Here is a 23,118-nt window from a genome sequence, read left to right as displayed (position 1 = left end):
TAGTTTATGCTTCCTTTCTCCTGTATTTTATCGATACTCAAGTAAGTCTTTTGGAGCACTTTGGTTATTACTAGATGTTTTTAGAGGCCACATTAGCAAATTAAGCCTAATAAATGGATATTTATTAAATTTATGCCTCAGGACCCTGAACAAGACAATTCCATATGAAAGAGAATAAAATCACTTTGCATTCTAACATTCATGTGTTATTTGATTGCTTATCGTCACTTTAAAATTGATGATTAACTAGTTTGTCTTTATACTGGAACTTTCTGAAAGGTAGATGAATGGTGTGGACTTTTAAGTGTTCATTCTTTACTTGAGAATTACCCTTAATATAATCATGGAATGAGAATATTTTTATATTAGTAGTTATGCTCATGTGCCATTGAACTTAATTTTTGGAAATTGAGTAATTTTTTCTGTGTGAATATTATATTTATTCAAGATATTGGAATTTGGGAAGAGCAAAATTCTGTGAAATATTTTAGTTTATGCTTAAATGCATTTGTTATCCTGCAGATCATGAAAGAACAGGAGGGTGTGCTAAAATTTTGATAACGCTAATGCACCCTGCTTATGTGCTGGTGATTACTGAAGAATTTACACTTGAAGTGGGGCACTTGCAAAGTGAATAGCAATTGGTATATGTGTCCTGTCTTTGATTTTAATCCAAATCACTGTGGGCATGGGGTTGCATTATGAGCAAGTAGATTCAGAATTTAACATCCAAATGCATTAAAAACTAAATTACGTTCATGTAAAATGAATATGTTCCAAAAACTTTCTGACCAGATATGTGGAAGTTTGAGCTCTGGCCCTGATATCCAGGCCTCTTTGCAGAACAGAGCAACATCACATCATCTCTCTGTAGATTTCATTGTCAGCAACTGGAACATTGTTAGTTGAATAGTTGTAGCAAGTCCTGATCTTGCACAATACTGAAGCAGTTTCCTCAGCACAATAGAAGCATTTCCATGAGTCTGTCTTTAAGATTTGTTCTGTGGCATCAAGGTAAGACCATGTAAGGTATGGTTAGAGGCTGGAAGTATAAGAACGCCAGCGTGGTCGGGTGAGGGCCCTTTTCCAGGGAGAAGACTTCTTGTATCTTCTCTTGACAGAATAATATGCAAGTTCTTGTTTTTCTACTGACTCACTAGCGTTTGATGTTGTCAGTGTTCTAGATTTTGGCCACTTGTCATAATTCTGACTTTAGCAATAAATCATTTTGTCTTTTCTCCTCTCTGATCTGTTATATACTCATTGCATATTTAATAAGTAACAACTATATATTAGGTATTGGATCTTGGGAATATAAAGATGACTTACTCTCCAGTAAGTCATAATGTATTTGGGAGTTTGACATGATACTGAAATACCGGGTTGGCCAAAAGGTTTGTTTGGTTTTTTCATAAGATGGCTCTAGCAGTGCTCAGTTGTCTTAAACTTCATTCAAAACAATTTTATTAGATTGTATTGTTACAGCTGGCATATCAGTGTGCATTAAAAAAAACACGTCAAAATTGGTGAATTTTTGTGTAGCCATTTTAATATTGAAGATGGAAGGAAATAAGCAATATCTTCGGCATATTAAGCTTTATTATTTTAAGAATGATAAAAAACACAACTGATATGCAAAAAAAGATTTGTGCATTGTATGGAGAAGTTACTGAGGCGGATCAAACATATCAAAAGTGGTTTGTGAAAATTTGTGCTGGTGATTTCTCGCTGGACAAAGACCAGTTGAAGTTGATAATGATCAAATCGAGATATTAATTGAGATCAGTCAATGTTTTACCATGGGGGAGAGAGCTGGCATATTAAAAATATTCAACTGGACTAAGACCAGTTGAAGTTGATAGAGATCAAATCGAGATATTAATTGAGATCAGTCAATGTTTTACCATGTGGGAGATAGCTGGCATATTAAAAATATTTAACTTTAGTGTTGAAGATCATTTGCAAAATTTAGTATGTTAATTGTTTTGATGTTTGGGTTCCACATAAATTAAGTGAAAAAAACCTTCTTGACTGTATTTCTGCATGTGATTCTCTACTTAAACTTAACAAAAACATTCCCTTTTTAAACAAGATGTGACAGGCAATGAAAAGTGGATACTTTATAATAATGTGAAACAGATGAGATTGTGGGGCAACCGAAATGAACCACCTGCAACCACACCAAAATCTGGTCTTCATCCAAAGGTGATGTTGTGTATCTGGTGGAACTGGAAGGGAGTCTTCTATTTTGAGCTCTTTCCAGAAAATCAAATGATTAATTCGAACAAGTACTGCTCCCAGTTAGACCAAGTGAAAGGAGCACTTGATGAAAAGCATCCAGAATTAGTCAACAGAAAGCACATAATCTTCCATTAGGATAATGCAAGACCTCATGTTTCTTTGATGACCAAGCAAAAACTGTTACAGCTTGGTTGGGGAGTTCTGATTCATCCACAGTATTCACCAGACATTGCACCTTTGGATTTTCATTTACTTCAGTCTTTACAAAATTCTGTGAATGGAAAAAATGTCAGTTTCCTGGAAGACTGCAAAAGGCACCTGGAACAGTTCTTTGCTCAAAAAGATAAAAAGTTTTGGGAAGATGGAACTGTGAAGTTGCTGGAAAGATGGCAGAAGGTAATGAAATGAAGTGGTGAATACACTGCTCAATAAAGTTATTGGTGAAAATGAAAAATATGTCTTTTATTTTTACTTAAAAATCAAACAAACTTTTGGCCAACCCAATAGAAATGTGAAAGAGATAGTTTCAACACAGTATGGTAAGTATCATGATATATGCAAAATATAGAGGAAGAGTATATTAATTAGAATATACATTAAACAGCTACAACAAATAGACACCAAAGTATAGTGCTTCAAAGAAGGCAGTTTGTTCTCTCTTATATAACAATTCAGAAGTACACCAGTGCAAGGTAGGTGGGTGGGTCAGCTCCAGGAGTTTATCCAGGGACTCCAGTTCCTTTTGTTTTATTGTTCCATTTTGCCCTGGGGCAGAGGCTGGAAAACTTTTTCTGTACAGGGTCCTAAATAGTTTATGCTTGCAAGTTGTTGCAGTGGGACAACTGACATAAAACTTTACAAAAACAGGTGGTAGGTTAGTTTATGTTCAGAAGACAAATTTTGCCAACCCCTGCCTTGGGTGTTGCCGCCATCTGCATGGTTGAAGCAGCCACACTAACCATACAACTGTCTTTCAACCTGGCCACAGGAAGAGAGAGTGGAAGGTAAGATTCTTTATTCACACACTTTCCACTGACTAAAACTTGGGCATCTGCCCACACTTTTTATCTACAGTAGAGACTGGTGATGATTTGGATACAGACATTTGCTTTGTTAGTTTAGTCTCTGGTCTTGGATGTAAGTGATGTCTCTAGGTGCTTTTTGCACCTGGTTTCTCTTCATGCTGTGCCATCATGATTGTTGTGTATAGTATGAAGACAGATGTGAAGCTTTGAATGTAACTCATTGTTCCAGGGTTAGAAAACTTGGAATATATATCTCAGTTTTATGTTATATACTGGATTTTAAAACATTAAATCTGATTTATTACTTTGGACAGGACTTCTTCCCCTTTAGACAACTGATTATATTATTTGAGTAAATATATTACTGAACAAAGTGAAACTGTACAGCTATTAATAAATTTAGCAAGCTTAAACCACTAATACATATTAAGTAAAAGCCATAGAAATGAAGACTTTTTATTTCTTGGTTAGGAGAAATAATTTCTTGGAATTATTTCTATTTGGGAGAGATATTATTACTCTAGTAGTCTATTTCTGGCAGTTTTATTAAACTTATTTTAAACAGTACTAAAATTCTTTATTAGTCAGAAAATGAAAGCATTTTAATGCTAAGGGTAAAGTTTTATATGTATTATTAAGAAGTTATTTTTTATCTCTGGGTAAGCCATTTAATTTTCTTGTGTTTTAGTTCATCCATATGTAAAAATTAATACAGTAATCACCTCACAGAGACTTTAAAAGTCTTAATGAATGCTTGTCTTCCACGTTGTGAACATGAAAGATTTTGAGTTGTGCAAAGTGTTATTTTCTTTCAATATTTTTTTGTGGTTCTTTAGAAATTACTTAGGGCTAATGTGGCAACAGTGCATCTATTAACAATATTTTTACTATAATAATTACAAATTACTTTCCTAATAAAATATTTTGATATTTATTTTTTTAAATAAAGGTGTACACATGAGTTCATTTGTAGGATCTGTTATATATTTCTCACATATACGTAAAAATACTATGTCGATTTTTATTGTTACTTGGTGTATTTTTTTATTCACTACCTCTTATAGCTTTTTGTTATTTTGACTTCTTGCAGTATAAAGGAATCTTCTCAGTGGTGTCTACATGATATCCTATGTCTGTTTGTCCTTGGCGTTTTAAAAACTGCAATGGCTACTGTTGAGTTATAGCTCATTGAATTCTTGACTGAGGGTGTGGCTCTCTAGTTTCTTTTTCAAAATTATCATTCTTATCTTTTTCTGTGCCAGTTGGCTGATATTTCTCGCAGAGAATTCATGGTGGTGGTTTCAGAAAGGTCTGGAGTAATCATGTCTAAATGAAACAAATTTTCTGTGGATTTTAATTACCCTTACTTTTTCTTTGTAAATCATTGAGACTTACTTTTGTATTTCTCATTAAATCATCATATTGTAACTTTTAAGAGGATAGGACTTTGTTATTCGCTTGACTGTACTTAACTGCAAAGGAGTCTGAGCAGCGTAGTTTAGTCCTATGTCCTGCTATAATTCAATTCCTGTAGAAAGGGAGAGCAGCTTTTGGTAGATAGTTATTAATTGCTTCCAGGGCATTGTTATGTTTTCCTATTTCTTGCTGTTCAGACTTTGTAGAGGAGTAAGCTGGGGATTCCTGGCCCAGTTATCCTATAAGTACTTAACCAGTTAGTCTAATCAGTGTCCTAGGATTCTTTCCTTTTTTCTGGATCCCTTTAGTTTAATCCTGGATCCTCCCTGGATTACCTCACCTCTGTGGCAGTTGTTATTTTGTGTGTTTTCACCCTGTTTTGTCTAATGTAGTCTCACCTTCTTTTCAGTATCTCCATATTTTATCATAATTTTTGGGGCTTTAAAAATGTGTATATGTATAACTATATGTGTTATGTTTATTTAGTTACATATTATGTAAATCATATATTGTTAAATAATATGACTAAATATATATCATATATAGGAATTACATATATTTAATGAGATATAATTTATATCATTTAAAATCTTTTAATTTTAATCTTTAATTAAATTTTAATTAAATTAAAGTTTAATCCTTAAACTTTAAAACTTCAGTCTAGTATTTTTATCCAAATGCCCCGGCATGACTTTATTGCTTTTATGAGAGAGAGAGAGGGTACCTTACCTATCCTTTCTTTGATTTATGCTGTCACAATGACCTATTAACCAGAAATATAAAAAGGAGAATTTCTGTGCCTATTTTCCTAATTTATTGCCATTATTATAGTGATAAACAATAAATATTTATATTGTGCTTTATATGTATAAAGAACTTTCAGATATATGAGGTCTGTCTGGAAAAAGACCAACCATTGCTATTATAATGAGAATGGTTTGTGCAACCGATATAACCTGGCAGCCAAGGGACAGTGGACTGGAATGCACCTGTGTGAACAGTGACGACTTTGCTGTACTAGTCAGTGGGGGTGTTAGGCCTCATGGAGTGAGCATGTGTACTGTGTGGCAGTAGCATTCAAAATGCAATGAGTCTGCATCAAATTTTGTGTTAAGCTTGCACATTCCTCTGTTGAAACTATTCGGATGATTCAGAAGGTTGCAGCTATGGGAAGCTGGTGATTGGCAGCTTAATCACAACAACAGTCCTGTTCATGCATTATGTCTCATGCAGAGTTTTTTGGTGAAGCATCAAATCACTCTGGTCACTCAGCCCCCTACTGCCCAGATTTGGCACTCTGTGACTTCTGGTGTTTCCCAAAACTAAAATCACCTTTGAAAGAGAAGAGACTTCAGACCATTGATAAGATTTGGGAAAATATGAAGGGGTAGCTGATGGTAATTGAGAGAACTCTGTGAGGTTCCAGCATGCCTACTTTGAAGCGGAATGAGATAGCGTTGTCCTATTACAAATTTTCTTGTATCTTGTATCTTCATGAATAAATGTCTCTATTTTTCATATTACATGGCTGGTTGCTTTCTGGACAGACCTTTTATATTCTCAATTATTTCTTGTTAGAGCCATGCAAAATAGGTTTGCATTCCTTTTATTTGTAGTTGAGGGAAACAAAACTTATGATGACAGAGTTGATAGGTAAAGTATTCAGGATTCTAATTCAGGTTTTTTGACTCCAAATTTAGTACTTTATTCGCTATGTTTATTTAAATCTTTACTTAAATATATAGGGGATTAGAACTTTCAATGGTTCAGGTCACATATTATTTGTAAAATAAAGGGTTAGACTAGATCATTTTTATGGTTTCATTTAGTTCTAAAATTCTATTTCTAGGGATGTAGATCTCAGTTGAATATAAATATGAATACTTGAGAGTTTGCAGGTAATAAATGGGGAAAATGTGGTGGTTTTTTTTTTTTTTTTAGAATTTTAGATTCATAGAGCTGAATGGGATCTTAGAAGTTATCCAGCTCATACTCCAACTAATTTCAGGAATCCTTTTTTTAATGTCCCTGATAGTAGATTCTCTAACCTCTGTTGAAGTGGCCCACTGATAGCTTAATTATTATTTAGGTCTCAATTGTGGCTACTGGTGCCTATCGATAGAAAGAATTGGCAGGTCTTAAGGGAAGTAAAGAAAATAGAGGGAAGATAGAGAACTAAAACATGAAAGTTTAAAATAACCTGCATTTTGGTAGTATGATATTAACAGTTGACTTTATTGCTAAATGCTGGAATCCATGTCACTGGAATATCTTGCCTTAGAGTCTGTTAATTTTACTACTTTGGTCCATGTAACCAGGTGACAGAAACCTTGGCAAAACACGCTTTGGGGATTCCTTTTTAATTTTTATAATTGTCATGTGAATTCTGTTGTGCTGTTTGTTCTTTAAGAAAAACTGACAGATATTTTTTATTCTCTTTAGAATTTTATTCTTAAAGGGAGTTTACAGAAAAAGACAGTCAGGTAGTTTAATTTAGTTGAATGTTTTAATTTGTACTAATAGTCTTTTACTAAGACTGTTTTGAATTTAAAGATACAAAGAAATGATGCATTCCCTGAAGAACATCATGATGGTAGTGGTGGAATCTATGATAAACAAGTTTGAAGAAGATGAGATGCGAAGTCAGGAGAGGCAGAAAAAAATGCAAAAGGAGAAAAGCAATAGTTACTGCACAGACAATTGCTCTGATAGTGATTCGTCATTCAATCAGGTATGTTATTAAGTTTTGCATTTATGTCTTGAAATAGTATTTAATAAACGCTAGCTTTAAAACATTCTTTATCAGCTGGATTATTTCTCTGCTTTCTAGTTTTAAGATTCAGAAGAAAAATAAACGATAAAATAACCTAATATTAAAGATTTAATCCATAAAAAACTTCTTCTAGAATTATATATTCAGTGAGTGATTACATTACGTTTGAGGCATAGAGAAAGACTGAAGAAAAGTACGGGAAAGTAAAAGAACAAAAGTTCAAGCAGCATTGTAGTTATATCTAGGGTGCTATTAGTGCCTTCTTTTTTATGTTGTTTTATCTTTCAGTATTATTCATCTCACATTTCTGGGTACAAAACATTTTGGCTTTACGTCTTCTGAGCATTATTATGTTCCTCACATTGCAATTGCTCAGCAAATAATAATAGTTTTCATTTGCACGAAGGTACAGTGTTCTACTGGGACTTTCAGCTCTCATTTAAATGCCTTCGGAAACAAACATTTTATGTTTGCTGCCAAATCAAAATAGATCACTATTTTCCTTCTCCTGTTCAGAATGCATTTTTTTTTTTGCTTGGAATTATATTTGAAAATCATTTTTAGCAGTACTACTAAAAGTGTACTAAATAAATGACTGTTCTGTTGTATTACAGAGTTACAAATTTTGTCAAGGAAAATTACAGTTGATTTTAGACCAGTTGGATCCAGGGCAACCAAAAGAGGTAAGTTTAAAGGATAGCTGTTAAGTTCATGTGTGTGTATGTGTGTAAAGATTATAATTAGAAGCATCTGGGCTCTTCCTCTTGAAGATTCTTGTCTTATTATGACAATGCTTGACTGATAGGCCTGCTAGACTTCTAAGTCTTGAAATGAAAGGTCGAGGAAGGGCGGCTCTCCTTAGAGAATAGTCATGATTTGTATGATGAAATTTTCATTTCTTGTTTCAGTTTTGAAGGGATGAAGTTATAAACAGTTTTCCCCCAAACTGTTCCTGAACTGTTGCTTGTATACAATATTTTAGTGATTTCTTTGAAGAAAAAAAATCATTTAATGTTTTGTCTATTTCTGGAAAATAAATATTCATTTATTAGAAAAATGATTTTAAAGAAGCAGTGCTGTTGAATTGTATCTATACACATTTTAAAAGTTTGTGTAAATTACTGTTTAGGAAGTATTATACATTTGAAAGTTAGGCTGAAGTAGTAAATATGATGGGATTTTCAAGTACCTAAGACTCTTGTCTGTGTCTTGCCATTTGGTCTCCATGAATGGTTATGCTTTACTCCCACCAATTTTCTAAAAAATCACAGAGGGGTAAATTTTTCCTCTGAGAATCTTACATTTTGATTTATTTTTTAGTTTCACAGAAAACACTATTTCCAAAGATGTTGAAATGGGATTTGAATGTTATATGATAACAGTCATATTGTCTTTAGTTTAAGTGATTATTTGGAAATATATACTTGTTCAGAGACCTTATTCTACTTTTGCTAATAGGAGATTCTCAATGGGATTTTGTCATAAAAATTAACTGAAAAGGAAAAATGTTTTTAAAAACTCTTCATAGTCCCTCTAAACCCTATCACAAATAAAGTTGTATTAGGAGTTATTTCATATGAATACATAGACATTTTAAAAATGCACTTGTATTCTGTCTTTTTTACCTAATACTTGAAATCCTGATTCAAAGTCGCTGGTTTCTGAGGTCTCAGCTCTTATGTCTGACTCCTCACCTTTTTTTTTTTTTTTTAAATCTCTTTGTTGTTTCCACTGGGAAAAACCAGGTTTTGAGGAACAGATTAGAATCAGTGTGTTATTACTTACTAGTTGGAGAGTGAATGGGGGAGAAACTTTGTGACGTTTGTAATTAGGGTAGAGCTATTATTTTCCACTGCTGTCCCTTGGGTCACACTTTTTTGAGTGAATTCTGATTGGATTTTGAGAAGAATGATTAAGAAGTAAGCTTTCTGTGAAAATACAGAAATTCAATTTTGCATCATGCTGCTGAAGAACTTTTTTCTACCTCAGTGGTTAGGAAGTCAGAAAATCTGGTGTAACAGCAAAAATAAGTGTAGATGTTTTGGGAGAATTGTTCGTATATCCTGGAATGGGACCACTTCTCTGTTAAAGCCCACAGACTGGAGGAACACCTCCTCAGGTGGGGAAGGCCTGCAGGACAGGCCATGGGACGACTGTGACCTGGTGATTCGGGACCTTCGGCCGCCTTTCTCTCGTCCACATAGGAGAGTCTAGGTCATATGTCTAACACACGTTAGTATTTTTATTTTTGCTTTACATAAAATAACCTATTTTTTTCTCTGTTTAAGAACAAGTTTTAAAATGAGTTCTTACAACAGATCTAGCATTATAGAAATGCACACTTGAAATCTACATGATCCTATTAACCAATGTCACCTCAATAAATGTAATAAAAAATAATTATTTTATAAAATAACATCTGGTTCTCTTCAATGACCTCTTTAAAACGATTACCCAGACTCTGCCTTTCAATGTTTGCTAAAATTTGGAGAATTGGTCTTATTTTATCTAGTAGCTGACTATTAATAAAAATATTTTTACAAATTCCAGGTGAGATATGAAGCCTTGCATATGTTATGTTCGGCTCCACCATCGGACGTACTGAACTGTGAAAACTGGACCACTGTCTGTGAAAAACTGACGATGTCTCTTTCAGATCCTGATCCTGTGTTCAGCGTAAGGAAATGCTTCTAGATATACTAAAGATAATGTTTTCCCTACCAGAAGCAAATGGAATATGATAATGTTCTTTAATAGTAGCTCAAATGCTGGTGAAATTTTACTTCTAGCTTTCGAATTGTGGAGATTTTTTAAAAAAGGAATTAACTTACTATTTAATGATTAGATTCAAAGTTCTGTATGGTCAGTATCACACTTCATTGACAAATTATAGTAGACTGTGTTGCCATGTACATTTTTTTTAATCTTGTAAAAGTATGTGCAAGTATGCGTCATTGCTTTTGAATTAAAACTATTTGAAAAACTTTTAAAGTGTTTTTGAAAGAATTCATGATACATGAAAATTTGAACTAAAATGATGAATTAGAATTTATTCCAAAAGATTCATAAGAATTATCATTATGCATTTAAGTGTTTATTTAGAGATTTCTTAACTACTTAAAAAGAGAAGTTTGAATGTAAAGCTGTTAGGAGATAATCGAGGTGAATGATTACACAAATACAGAAAATCCCTAAATTATGAAATTATGAAGTCTATAGAAATAAGTGATTATAAAAAGTAATTTTTATATAACTTCTCAGGGATACTTAGTGTATAATTAAAGTTAAGGTGATATTGAAAAATGAAGTAATTCTTGGCTATCTATGACATGAATTAAAAGAAATCTCGACTGTATCCTAGCACAATGTTTAAATACAAATTAGTTTTTTTTTAAAGAGTCTTTTTCTTCATAATTGATATGCCAGTGAAGAAAAATTTTGCTTTAAAATTGATAGTGTTTTTATAGAATTTTTGAGGCATTAGTATAGAGTTAAATATTTTTTAGCTGTTGAATGAATATTTATTGAATACCTACAGGGTGCATCATTCTAGTTTAAATGCAAGGCACACAGTGTCAGCAAGACAGTGATCTACCTTCATAGAGCTTACATTCTAGTAGAGAAGATAGTAAACAAACAGCTATAAAGACTCTCAATACATTTATGTGTTTAAAATCTTTTCCATCAGTAAAGATTTATTAGTAAACAAGAGTGGTTTGTAAACAAGTGGTTTGATATTTTTAAAAGGGAGAAAAAGCTGTTTAATTACCTGATACCTGGATACAGTTCAACCTTACTAACACCAGAAGGCGATGCAGACTTCCATAAACAAATTCAAAAACTGAAAAACCAAACTCAGTGATTCAAGAACTTCAAAGGGGAAAACATTTTAGGTTCACCTTTAATACTTCAAGGCTCTCTAACAGCAAATATAGTTGTAAATTTCTCTGTATTTTTCTTTTACTTAACAATGACAGAATAGTAATCAGATAAGTTTCCTTTAATTATTTTAAAAAATTATATGGCAACTTTATAAACATAGAAAAGATCCTAATGGGTCAGTATAAGTGGCTTTATTTAGCCACCATAGATTACTACGCAGCAAGAGTCAGTGTTAATAATTAAGTTAAAAAAATTGGAAGAAGTTGTTAAAAAGGGGGAATGGTAATAGAACCAATCATTTTGGAATAGAAAACAGGCATAGTATTTTTTTCATTTTGAATTTATGCTTGATCCAAATTCTTTTTGAGTTTAATTCTGTTTCTTCATTTCCTACTCTGAAGGACTTTTAAGGTATAACTGATTGAAGTCTATAGAGTTTGAAAGGTGTGACAGATACTGATCAATTGCAGCAACTATAAAAATAGGCTTCCCAAGTAATTTAATATTATGTGTTTAGCAGGAATTTCTTGGAGTTATTAGAAAATATTTTAGTCATTTGTGTAACCCTGTTTTGTTAGCATACCATTCTAATATTTGATATTGGTAAAGTTATTCGTTTTTTTCCCTCAGAGTAGAACATTTGAGGCAATTTTATGTTTTTATTTAGTGGGAAGTTGAACCTCACTATTAGGACTAATTTCATCTCATTATTAAAGTTGATATTATTAAAATGATAGTAATAGCTATCATTTTTAAGTACCTGAAAGTGCCAGGTACTGTTCAAACTACATCTGTTATCTCATTTAATTCATTTACCTAGTGATAGTTTTTATTTTAAGTTTTAATAAAATTCTGAAAGTATATTTTTACATAATACTTTTCCTTGTGAGGAGGCAAGATTATTAGAATCCTATATATCTAATTACTGAGACTACCCATGTAAGCAATTAAATAAAAGGCCACAAATGTTGGACTCAGCAAGGAGTGTTATTTTTTTTACGTTTAGTGATCCTACTGTTTCCTTGACACCGTTACATTGTACGCTTCTCTGTCAAACCTCACCACTCGACCCATTTGTATCTGTTGTGAGATTTTACAACAATATACTGCTGTCTTTAATTTACTATTAGTTTTAGTCAGTGTTACTTTTTTCTGATCAACACAAGAATGTACCCTTTTTAAAATAGGTACATTTCTACACAAGTTTTATTATTATTATTATTTATTATTGAATTTGTTGGGGTAACATTGGTTAATAGGACCATACAAGTTTCAAGTGTATCTTTCTACAGTACATGATCTGTGTATTGCATTGTCGGCCCACTACCCACAGTGAAACCATGTATTTGGCTCCCTTTACCGTTCTCACTCTTCCCCCCCGCTTCCTCTGGTAACCGCATTACTGTTTTTCTGTGTCTACGAGTTTCTGTTTTATATCCCACTTAGGAGTGAAATCATATGGTTCTTAGCTTTTCCTGATTGATGTATTTTGCTTAGCATAATATTCTCAAAGTCCATCCGTGTTGTTGCAAATGGCAGTATTTCATCTTCTCTCATGGCTGAGTAGTGTTGCCTGTACCACATCTTCTTTATCCAGTTCTCTATTGAAGAACACTTTGGTTGTTTCCATATCTTGGCCACTGTGAATAATGCTGCAGTGAACATAGGGGTGCATATATCTTTGTGAAGAAATGATTTTCGCTTTTTTGGGTAGATACCCAGAAGAGGGTTGCTGGGTCATATGGTAACTCTATTCTTAACTTTTTGAGGAATGCCATTCTGTTTTTCATAGTGGCCGTACCAGTTTACATTCCCTTCTGCAGTGAATGAGAGTTTCTTTTCCTCCACAACCTGTCCAACACTTGTTACTACCTGTCTTGTCAATAAGAGCCATTCAGACAGGAGTGAGGTGGTATCGCATTGTAGTTTGATTTGTATTTCACTAATAGCTAGTGAAGTTGAATATCTTTTCATATATCTGTTGGCTATTGGTGTGTTTTCTTGGGAGAAGTGTCTGTTCAGGTCTTCTGCCCATTTTTAAATTGGATTGTTTGTTTTATGTTCAGTTGTATGAGTTCTTTCTTTATTTTTGATATTAACCCCTTGTTGGAGCTGTCGTTTGTGTATGTCATCTCTTATTAACTTTATTGCCTTTTTGTTTTGTTGTTGGTTTCTTTTGCTGTTTAGAATCTTTTTTAGTTTGATAGAGTCCTGTTTATTTATTTTTGCCTTTACTTCCCTTGCCTTCAGGATCAGATTTATAAAATGTTCTCTACAAGCAAGGTCCATAAGTTTAGTATCTATATTTTCTTCTATGTAATTTATTGTTTCAGATCTTATATTTAGGTCTTTAATCTATTTTGAATACATTTTTGTACATGGGGACAAACTGTAAGCTATTGTAATTCTTTTGCATGTGGGCTTCTAATTTTATTGAGGAGACTTTTTTTGTTTTTCCATTGTGTGTTTTTGGCTCCTTTTTCAAGAATTGTTTTCCCATATACCTCCTACGCAAGTTTCGGGATGATTTATTTTCTAAGTTTTTTACTACATGAAAAATTATTCATCTCTATTCAATTTTTTGTAAGAATTTTTTATGTAACTCTTTTGTTTTATTTCCATAGGACCGGATTTTAAAATTCTATGCACAGACGTTTACCCTTTCACCATTACATCTGACAAAGGAAATCTATACAAGCTTAGGTGTGTTTGTTAAATCATTTTTAAAATGTTTTTTTCTTTTATTTGTATTTAAGAAAAATAGGTCAGAAATAACTTTTTTTTCAGAAATCACTACAATTGAGTGGCATACTAGTCATATATATATATTATTTTCACTTTCAGCTAAATATTTGGAGTTATACTTTCTCTCCAGAGAAAATCATATTCCTCCTGTTTCAACTGGCATAGATATAACTAATACTAATGTGATCCGCTTACTTAAAAAGGTATTCATTTGCTCTAATGTGCTTTTATTTTTATTTAAATAGTTATATATTTAAGAATTCTAAGTTTTTGGGAACTGTTATACCCTGCTTTACAGGTTCGTCTTCTAAATGAATATCAGAAGGAGGCGCCATCTTTCTGGATTCGTCACCCTGAGAAGTCAGTCCCCTAATATATGACAACAAAAAATATGGAAGTATTACTGTCCCACATACAGTTTAAAGAGAAAGAATAGAGAGTGTCTTAGTTGATTTATGTGATTAGGAAGGTATTAATAAAGTTTTATTTTTTAGCTATTCATGTTTTGTACTTAGTTTTTTGAATGGCTCTATGCTGGTATCATTTTGCATCATTTATTTATCACCATAAGGTAAAAAGAAGGTGTTATAACTCCTGGTTCTTTCATTACGGGTCTCTGCTACTTTGGATAAGTTCCTTAAGGGTTCTTTTAAACTTTTTCCTTTTGGCTCTAAAATGTTTAATAGGGCTCTCAGAGCAACTGTGAGTCTAAAAAGGAAAGCTAAATTTGAAGAGCCAGTGTTGAAATAGAAAGGATATAAGTTTATAAAGCAGAAAAGCCATTTACTGAAATATGAAAAAGTAGTTTCTAAAGGATACTTAGCACTATCATTTCATAAATACAAAATGTATCACCAGTTATACACACACACATACACACACAGAGATAAGTTTATGTATGTGTATATATATGTATATTTATGTATGTGTGTGTATTTAGCATTTGTTTTTTCTTTCCCAAACTTTAAGGTATATGGAAGAAATTGTGGAGAGTACTTTGTCCTTATTATCAGTTAAACATGATCAGAGTCACCTTGTCTCACAAAAGATTTTGCATCCCATCTACTTTCTTGTACTGGTTGATACCAAGGCTGTGTGGTTCAAAAAGTGGATGGTAAGAAAAAATAAAATAAGTTTTTCTACTTTTCAGTGCATAGCTATGTTTCAAAGAATAGCTGATGTTTGAGTGTTTGTTATGTATTGAGTTATAATCACTTTTATATGTATTAACTAATTTAGTTTTTATAACAATGAATGAGATAAGTGGTATTATTATTCCATTTAACAGATGTGGCAACTGAGGCATAGAGAAGTTAAATGATTTGTTCAAGGTTGTTTATCTAGTAAGCCATAGAACCAGAAGAGAGTTTTAAATGGTAATACATTTGAACATATTAAGCTGAATGACCTATTCAAAACTAGTTATCTTTAGTTTAAAAACCTCAAATTTTTAAAGCAGGTATGGTAGAATGTAAGTTCAGTGCTCATTTTTCTCTGGTGTTACGTGATATGTCTGAAAATATTCCTTGATTTGCCTCTTCCTGAACCTGCAGTTTGGGAAATGTGTTTAATGCCTGAATGCTGGGGAATTCCTATGGAGCTCATCACTGTCTTCGAAGTGAAATTAACACTAAGAGTAAAGAGATCCTACACTGTTTCCTCCCTCATCTGCTGTTGAGTAAGAGTGGCCAGTGTCTGGAAGTAGTAGCAGCAGTGTTCCCTTATGTTCCCACGTCTTTGTCCCTTTCAGCTTGTCTACTGAGCATTATGTATATGTAGGGAAGGGAGAAGCTGGGCCCATGACTTGCCATGCAAAGTAGCGAGACATTCTTTTATTGCTTAGCACAATTTGGACATTACCTAGCTCATGGATTCTTCTTCTTCTTCTTCTTCTTTTTTTTGCTTTGTGTTATCTAAACTGTATAATAGTGCCCAATTAACCAAAACACAATTCTGTCCAGTGCTTAACCCTTGCATAGCCTATCTAGTATTTGTTGATAAATATTTGCCTAATCGAACTAACCTGAACCTTTTGTTTCTCACATGAGTCTGACCTTTTCCTTAATTTTTTTGATGATCAAATCACAACATTATTATAGGAAATATGCAAAATATGTAAAAGCACAAATAAAATTAAAATTCTCTAAGTCTACAACGCAGGATAACAACTATTAAGATTTTGATATATTTATTATATGTACTTTTAAATTTATGTTTTTCTTAACAAAAATCATGTTTTACTAACTATTTATAACTTTTTCACTTAACGTTTTTATTGTCATTACTTGATTCTTAAGAGAATAAAGAAGATCACAGGAACTAACCAATGGAAAAATTACTAAAAATCAGCTCTCCAAGTGTGTTCTAGTATTGATGAAAATTCATCAGATTCTCCTACACCCTCTAAGGCAGTGGTTGCATTATATAAAGGGCCATGTAGGAAATATTTTTAGCTCTGTGGGCTGTACTGTCTCTATTGCAGCTTCTCAACTTTCTTTTGTGGCCCTAAGCATCCATAGATAATATAAAAATGAATGGATGTGACTATGTTCCAATAAAACTTTATTTACCAAATCAGGTGGCAGCTGAATTTGGCCTGAGGGCTATAACTTGGTTACTGTGGTCTGAAGGATGCACTATGATATTTTTTTTATCAGAACATGGTCAATAGTTTAGTTGTAGGTCAACCTATTTCTTTTATAAACCTGAAAATTATTAATGGTTTTGAGAACATTTTAAGCTATGATGGTTAAAAAACACAGGATTTGATTAACCCTTGATCAACTAAAATCCCATTTAATTAAACTCTCTTCCCCAGAATTCTGATAGTTCTTACTGAATAGCATTCTGTTTGCTAATTTTTATTCCCAAATAAAATGAAGAAACTACATTGAGCACCGATGATATCTAACATTAATTTAGTTAAGTAATACTTACGTGTATTTTCCCCTTGCTTTGTACAATGCATAAGAAGCATATTTTAATCACATCTATATTTAGCTCTAAGGAGAAAATTAAAGATTTTTGGCACTTTGAAACCTTTAAAAATATGATTGGCAGAGCATGATTATGATACTGTCCCTTCAGAGCATTTCAACATTGTCAAATTTTGGTGTATATAGACAGTACAGTATCCTCTACAGTTTGGGAGTTGTGCTGTCCACCCTCAGATCCTCTTTTGTATTCGTCTTTAGGCTCTGTCTTATACTGTTTTAGTCAGGTTTTTTTGATGGAGGTTTTAAAATAGCTTAGTATGGAGACTGGTCACAGTTGGAAGATAGAATGTTTTTTTACTGGTCAGTCAGTAAATCCAGTTTTTTGATACAATTTGGACTCTTGTGATTGCTATGCCCATAACCTATTACACAGAGAAAAACCTGTTTGGCACTGATTACAATAATTTGAAACTAAGTTATTATGTAATTTATGATAATATTGGAAATGATGCAGGAAAAAGATTTTGAATAGTATAGCTTGAATATTAAATATCATTTTTTTTCTCCTAATTTTAGCATGGCTATTATAGCAGAACTGTTGTACTAAGACTTCTTGAAAAGAAATATAAATCTCTGGTAAGTCTATATATGTTATGTTGAGATATAATATCACAAAAAGATATGTATTGTAATAACTTGAACATGCAAAGTTGAGTGATAATTATTGGATAATGAAGGAGTCCGCCTTTTATGTGATTTTCAAACTACCATTCTCTGAAACATAAAAGGATAATGGTAGAGACTTAAACTGCGGTTAGGATAGCAAGTAGGAAATACATAACTACACAGTAGTTTTGGATGCTAACAAGCAGCTTTGAGATATAAACCACATTTTTAAATATTATCATGTAATTTCATTTATATCAGTTATTTGTAAGGGAGTGAGTTCTGTGAAATATGTCCATGCTATTGACTTAAAGTTGAATGAAAAAACTCAGAATGATTTTTGATTTTACATTTGCAAAATTGATTCGAGTTACACCAAATAGAAACTAGTACTGTAAAATTTAGTACCATAATTTTTTACATTTATTGCTCTTAGTAGAACAATATGTAAGGGCAGTTGACAGAAATGAAAAGAAATCAGCAATTCAAATAGTTGTGACAGATGAAAAATATGAAATTTATTAAGATATTTAACAAATTATACTAATGTGACTTTGAGATGGTAACTGTGGTTTATGTAGTTAGAATCTTGAGTTTAGAAGTCAGGTGAAGGAAAAGATTCATAGAATTGTGAATTTTTGGGTGAATGCAGTAGAGCGTAAAATGAAAGAGAACAGTAATTGTTTTGTGTTTGAGAATCAAAAGAATTGGGTTTCAGAAATGAGAAGAAGGATACTGAAAAAAAGAAATGGAATTTATTTGTAGAGGTAATAGGCGTTTAAAAATCTTTAGACAAACTGAATTGAAATAAAGTCTTTCCACATCTCATTACTCTTCCCTTCCCATTTGAAAGGAAAAGTTGTTGTTGCCATATAATCATAGATCTTGTTAGAATAGCTAAAGGAGAAAAAGCAAAGACCAGCGTGATTTTTCCTACCTGTGGTTTGGCATACAGATAACTCACTGTTGCTTTCACATAGACCCCGATGGAAGCATTTTAAATGTTTTGTTTTTTTATAGATTAACTCTTAAAATCTAACCCTTACTTGAAAAGTTAATTATGCTATCCCCAATTTTTAGCCTGCATATAGCTACTTCATTTTAAACAATTTTAATATTTTATCAACTTGGCCAAATATTTTATTTCATGTACATTATGGGTAAAACTTGCATGGGATTTCAACTTAAACCTGATTTTTCTTAAAAAGTTTTTCTAATTTTGTAAAATATCAAAAGGTTTTTCATGCAGACTCACACACACACGAGGGGAGACCCCCAAATAACCGGAATTATCTTCTGGAGGGTGGGCCCCTTATAATACAGGCTTTCCCCATCAGGTGAGTGCTCTAGGCGCCCATCTGTTATCGGTGCACCAGCTGGTGTTGTTGTGAGAGGTTGCGTTCAGTTTCAGTGAATTTTTTTGAAGACTCTTTCAGTGCATTTGCCCATTTCATGATGGGTGATTCACCAGTGCACCCGCCCACACAGTGCTGAGTGTTCAGCAGTTTTTGACCCAAAACAACATGACTCCCTTGCCCCACCCTCCCTATTCACCCAATCTCGCCCTGAGCAACTTTTTTTTTTAATTTCCCTGGATGAAAAAAGTCCTCAAAGGCAAACGTTTTCCTGATGTGGAAGAGATGAAACAAAAAATGGCAGAAACACTAAAAGGCATCAAGATCGACGAGTTCAAAAACTGTTTTGAGCAGTGGAAAAAAAGTCTCGATAGGTATATTGCATCAAATGGAGAGTACTTTGACATTAAGTTTAAAGATATTAAGAATAAATACACATTTTAAATTAAAGAGAGACGTGGTTCAGTTTTTGTGTAGAAACATTGGGAAAAAATGGATATAAAAGCTATTTATTCCCATTTTCAGAATTAATGATCAGATTTTGTACATGTACAGTGGAGACTTTGAACAATTCCATGTATTTGTCTTTTGTTCTGTAAGAGATCCTCTCATAAAGACTTTGATCATAGCAGCCTATTTAGCAGGGTGACTTGCTACGGCATCTCTTCTAGTTTCTCTTCAGTGCTGTCGATAACATTTTCTGTGTCAGAGGAATGTCTGCATTGCCCAATAGGGGAGCAACAAGTTCTATCTGTCTCTTGAAAACTTGAAATGTGAATAGGGAGACTGAGACACTGAATTTTTCATTTTATTTAATTTCTCTTTATAACTAATATCTGGTTTGTGGCTACTCTCTGTGATTCCATTTGTTAGACTTATGACATTTATGAGATTTTCAGTGGGTAGCTATAGGCAACAAATAAGTTATGTGTATATGCTGTCATTTTTAAAAGAGATATCTGAGGAAGTTGAGAGCTTTATTTTCATAGTACTGCAAAGTCATGAACTAGTTGAAAAGCATTTTGGCTATCAGCATAAATATTTAACCTTTTATTTTTAACAACTTGAATCTTTGCCCATCAACTCTTAAGGGAATGGCTTCTGAAATGGGTTAATGTAATGCATTTTCTATTTTCCTTGCTCTCACAAAGTCATTTAAAAATATTGACAGTAATTTAAATTCATGTTATTTAAATTCTCAGTTTGTTTTTTTCTATCATAGGTTCTTCCTACCACAGTATATTTTTAGTACCCCCTCTCTACCCCCTCGTCTTGATATATATTGATATGCAGGAGAATAAGTATCAGATTAGATCCTAAATTTTACAGCAAATTTCTATCTGCCTGAGATTTAGGATAATCATTCTTTATACCTTCAATTGGACTCTTTAGTGTTTAAATTTACCAACTCTAGATCTGCTTTCTGCTCCTGCATTTTAAAGGAATATATTATATGATGTGAGTGTTTCTCTACTGAGGTGGTAACTTTTTCTCTGATTGTTACTTTTTCTCAAGTAAGATGTGACACATTTAAGAAGCCAGCGGAAGGACTAGTAGGAACAGAAGTGGGTGTAAGTGAGTTGTGAAGGTAAAGCTAGGTAGAAATAAGTGTGAGGACAGTGGGCTTCTCAAGGTTTGAATGAAAATTAACAGTCTTTGAGAGAGATTATTTCGGAGAGAGTGTTTAGAGTTTTCAGTTAAAAAAAAAAGAAGCTGACTATTCTCTGCTCTTTTCTTTTTCTTTAGAGCTTAAGTGCATTTACTTTTCTATAGTGGCAGTTGTTATTCTAAATCATTTTTTACCGTTGCTTTTTACCAAGGTATGTGTAAAAATTAAGATTGTAAGAGTAAGTTTATCTAGAAAGAGGGAGTTCTATCAGGAAGAGGCCGAGACGTTGACTTAGAGAAACTCACGTCAAACGTGAAACATATCACTACAATTTTGGGCAATAGTGGGTGCTCATAAATGTTGTCTCAGGTTCTGACCAATCAGGAGCTTAGAAGGGGCTATATGATCAATGCCATGGCAGACAAGCCAGGGAGTGTCATAAAATTTTTGTAGGAGTCCAAGGCAATTTGACCAGTTGGTTTTCCACAACGTTTTTGCTGGTAGCTGGTAAAATCTGGGGTGGCTAGCATTGATTCATTGGGTTGAACTATGCCTCCTTCTATTCCCCCCGGGGCACTCAGTAGATGCAAGATAAACGGGAAGTAGACACAGGATAAACAGAATAAAACTGAAGTTAAGACTGTACAGATAGCAAAACAAAACAAGTGAAGAGTAAGGAGGCTAATAGCAAAAATTTTTACCCAATGGTGACTCTCCAAAATGAAAGGTTACTTTGTACAAATTTGTACAACTTTTATTACAAATAGGATAACAAATTTTGAAATGAAAGCTCAAGTGAAGGGAGCTAGAGTTTAGGTTATTGTTAACACAGACTCACATGGTAGCAGATCTGAAGGAATATCAGTTTGGGATTCAAAAGGGGAGGGGCTAGTGAACAACTCTTCTTGTGTTAAGATCTCACTGAATTCTGCTAAGTCAGAGTCTTCAAGATAATCTTCATGGAAGCTGCAGGAATTTTCAAGGATTAAGACCATTTTTCAGAAACAGTGCATAAAGCTGAATTTGTTGCTTACATAAATTAGGCAAATCATATTCTTAATACTGTAGGGTTTGGAGAAAAGCCAAACTCAGGGAGTGATGGCATTCAGAGGGGAGAGCAAGTTTAGCCAATGGTAGAAGAGTGGCAACCCAGGTGGGATTGCTGCTGGCTGGCTGGCTGGGACAAGTATATTTCTAGGAGTGTGTCTGTTACTGCCTTTTTTCAGAAGCAACGGGCTAACACTGATTGCTTGGGTTTCAGATGTAAGTTCTTTGAGATCTTTTGACATATATTGATTTACAAAAGTTTAAACTTGTTCTGCTAGATCCTGTTACCATGTTTACATAGATTTATCATTGATTTATTAAGTAGATTAAAATAATCTGTAAAACAAACGACAATTTTATGAGGATTATGGGTAATTTTTTATTCTTAATGAATGGGTGTTATCCTGGAAAAGCAGTGGGTGTGCTTGAGGTAGTGGTAAGAGAATATTTCTAGGCAATGTAATATCATGTTCAAAGGCTTAGAAATTGGAGAACATGTCCATATGGAAACTGTACATTTTATATGATGACATAGATTGCTAAGAGAAATGTGAATTGGTATTAGAGAAATTTCTTGAAAATTGCTTCTCTGAAAAGTAGTGTTTAGTGGATGAAGGTTTTTTAAACATTCTTGGATGCTTTAAATTGGGTGTGTGTCAATTGACTTCAGGTTGTTTCACTCATGCATGGGGCAGGGCATAATTCCGTAAAAAAGAAAATACTGTTTTTTTAAAGGAAATCTACAGCTCCTTTGCTTTTGCAAGTAACAGTGTTGAGTTTGACATAAATATCAGTTTTGAGTGTGTTTCCAATCTAATTGGTGTGTGCTGATTGATAACAGTTTTTAGTGAATTTGCTTTTGATGAGTTGGTCATTTGGTTGCATGATAGATTGGCTTTTGGTGACTGATTTTTACACAGGTGGTGCATTTCCAAATTTGTTTGTGCCTGTGTGTGTGGTTAGGGCAGGGGCTGTCTTGAGGATAAGATTGTACAGCATCAAATTTAGGAGACTGGCATTTATTCTGAAGGTATGGTAAGTCACTGATAGGTTTTTGAGTACTGAAATAACATCATATTAAGGCTTCAGAATATTTGGAAAATGGGTTTAAGGTGCTAGGTGGAGATAGGACAGAAGTGTTGAGGCAAAAAGATTAGGAAGAGGCTTCTCAGCAATCCAAGCCAAAAGATGACAGAAACATGGATTAGGGCTCTTGACAGAGTGAATTGGGATAAATGGATGGACCTAGGGGTGCCACAGTTAGAATGCAGGATTCATGGAACTTGGTCTTTTGAATGGGGGTCGGGGGTGAGTGAGTTATTTATCGAAATGCATGACTCAGTAAGAGAAAGATAGGAGAGATGGGAAATGTAATGACTTTAGGATTGGTAGATTTGACCATATTTAGTGTGAGATTTAGATT

General features: G+C 33.4%; 1 protein-coding gene across 1 annotated transcript in view; it reads left to right on the top strand.

Annotated features, from left to right (window-relative positions):
• Positions 1 to 23,118, top strand: part of TBC1D32 (TBC1 domain family member 32) — a 170,350-nt gene that overhangs the window by 12,429 nt on the left and 134,803 nt on the right. The window contains exons 3-10 of the mRNA XM_054569887.1: positions 7,236 to 7,413; positions 8,070 to 8,138; positions 10,006 to 10,131; positions 13,962 to 14,040; positions 14,182 to 14,285; positions 14,381 to 14,442; positions 15,052 to 15,196; positions 17,595 to 17,654. Coding sequence (XP_054425862.1) covers positions 7,236 to 7,413; positions 8,070 to 8,138; positions 10,006 to 10,131; positions 13,962 to 14,040; positions 14,182 to 14,285; positions 14,381 to 14,442; positions 15,052 to 15,196; positions 17,595 to 17,654 — 823 coding nt within the window. The remainder of the gene's footprint in view (positions 1 to 7,235; positions 7,414 to 8,069; positions 8,139 to 10,005; positions 10,132 to 13,961; positions 14,041 to 14,181; positions 14,286 to 14,380; positions 14,443 to 15,051; positions 15,197 to 17,594; positions 17,655 to 23,118) is intronic.

Source organism: Pteronotus mesoamericanus, unplaced genomic scaffold (genome assembly GCF_021234165.1).
Source record: "Pteronotus mesoamericanus isolate MK-2021 breed Mesoamerican mustached bat unplaced genomic scaffold, CSHL_Meso_final contig_20, whole genome shotgun sequence".
Classification (NCBI taxonomy): Eukaryota; Metazoa; Chordata; class Mammalia; order Chiroptera; family Mormoopidae; genus Pteronotus; species Pteronotus mesoamericanus.
Note: the sequence above shows the minus strand (reverse complement) of the source record. Positions and strands in the feature narration are given on the sequence as shown.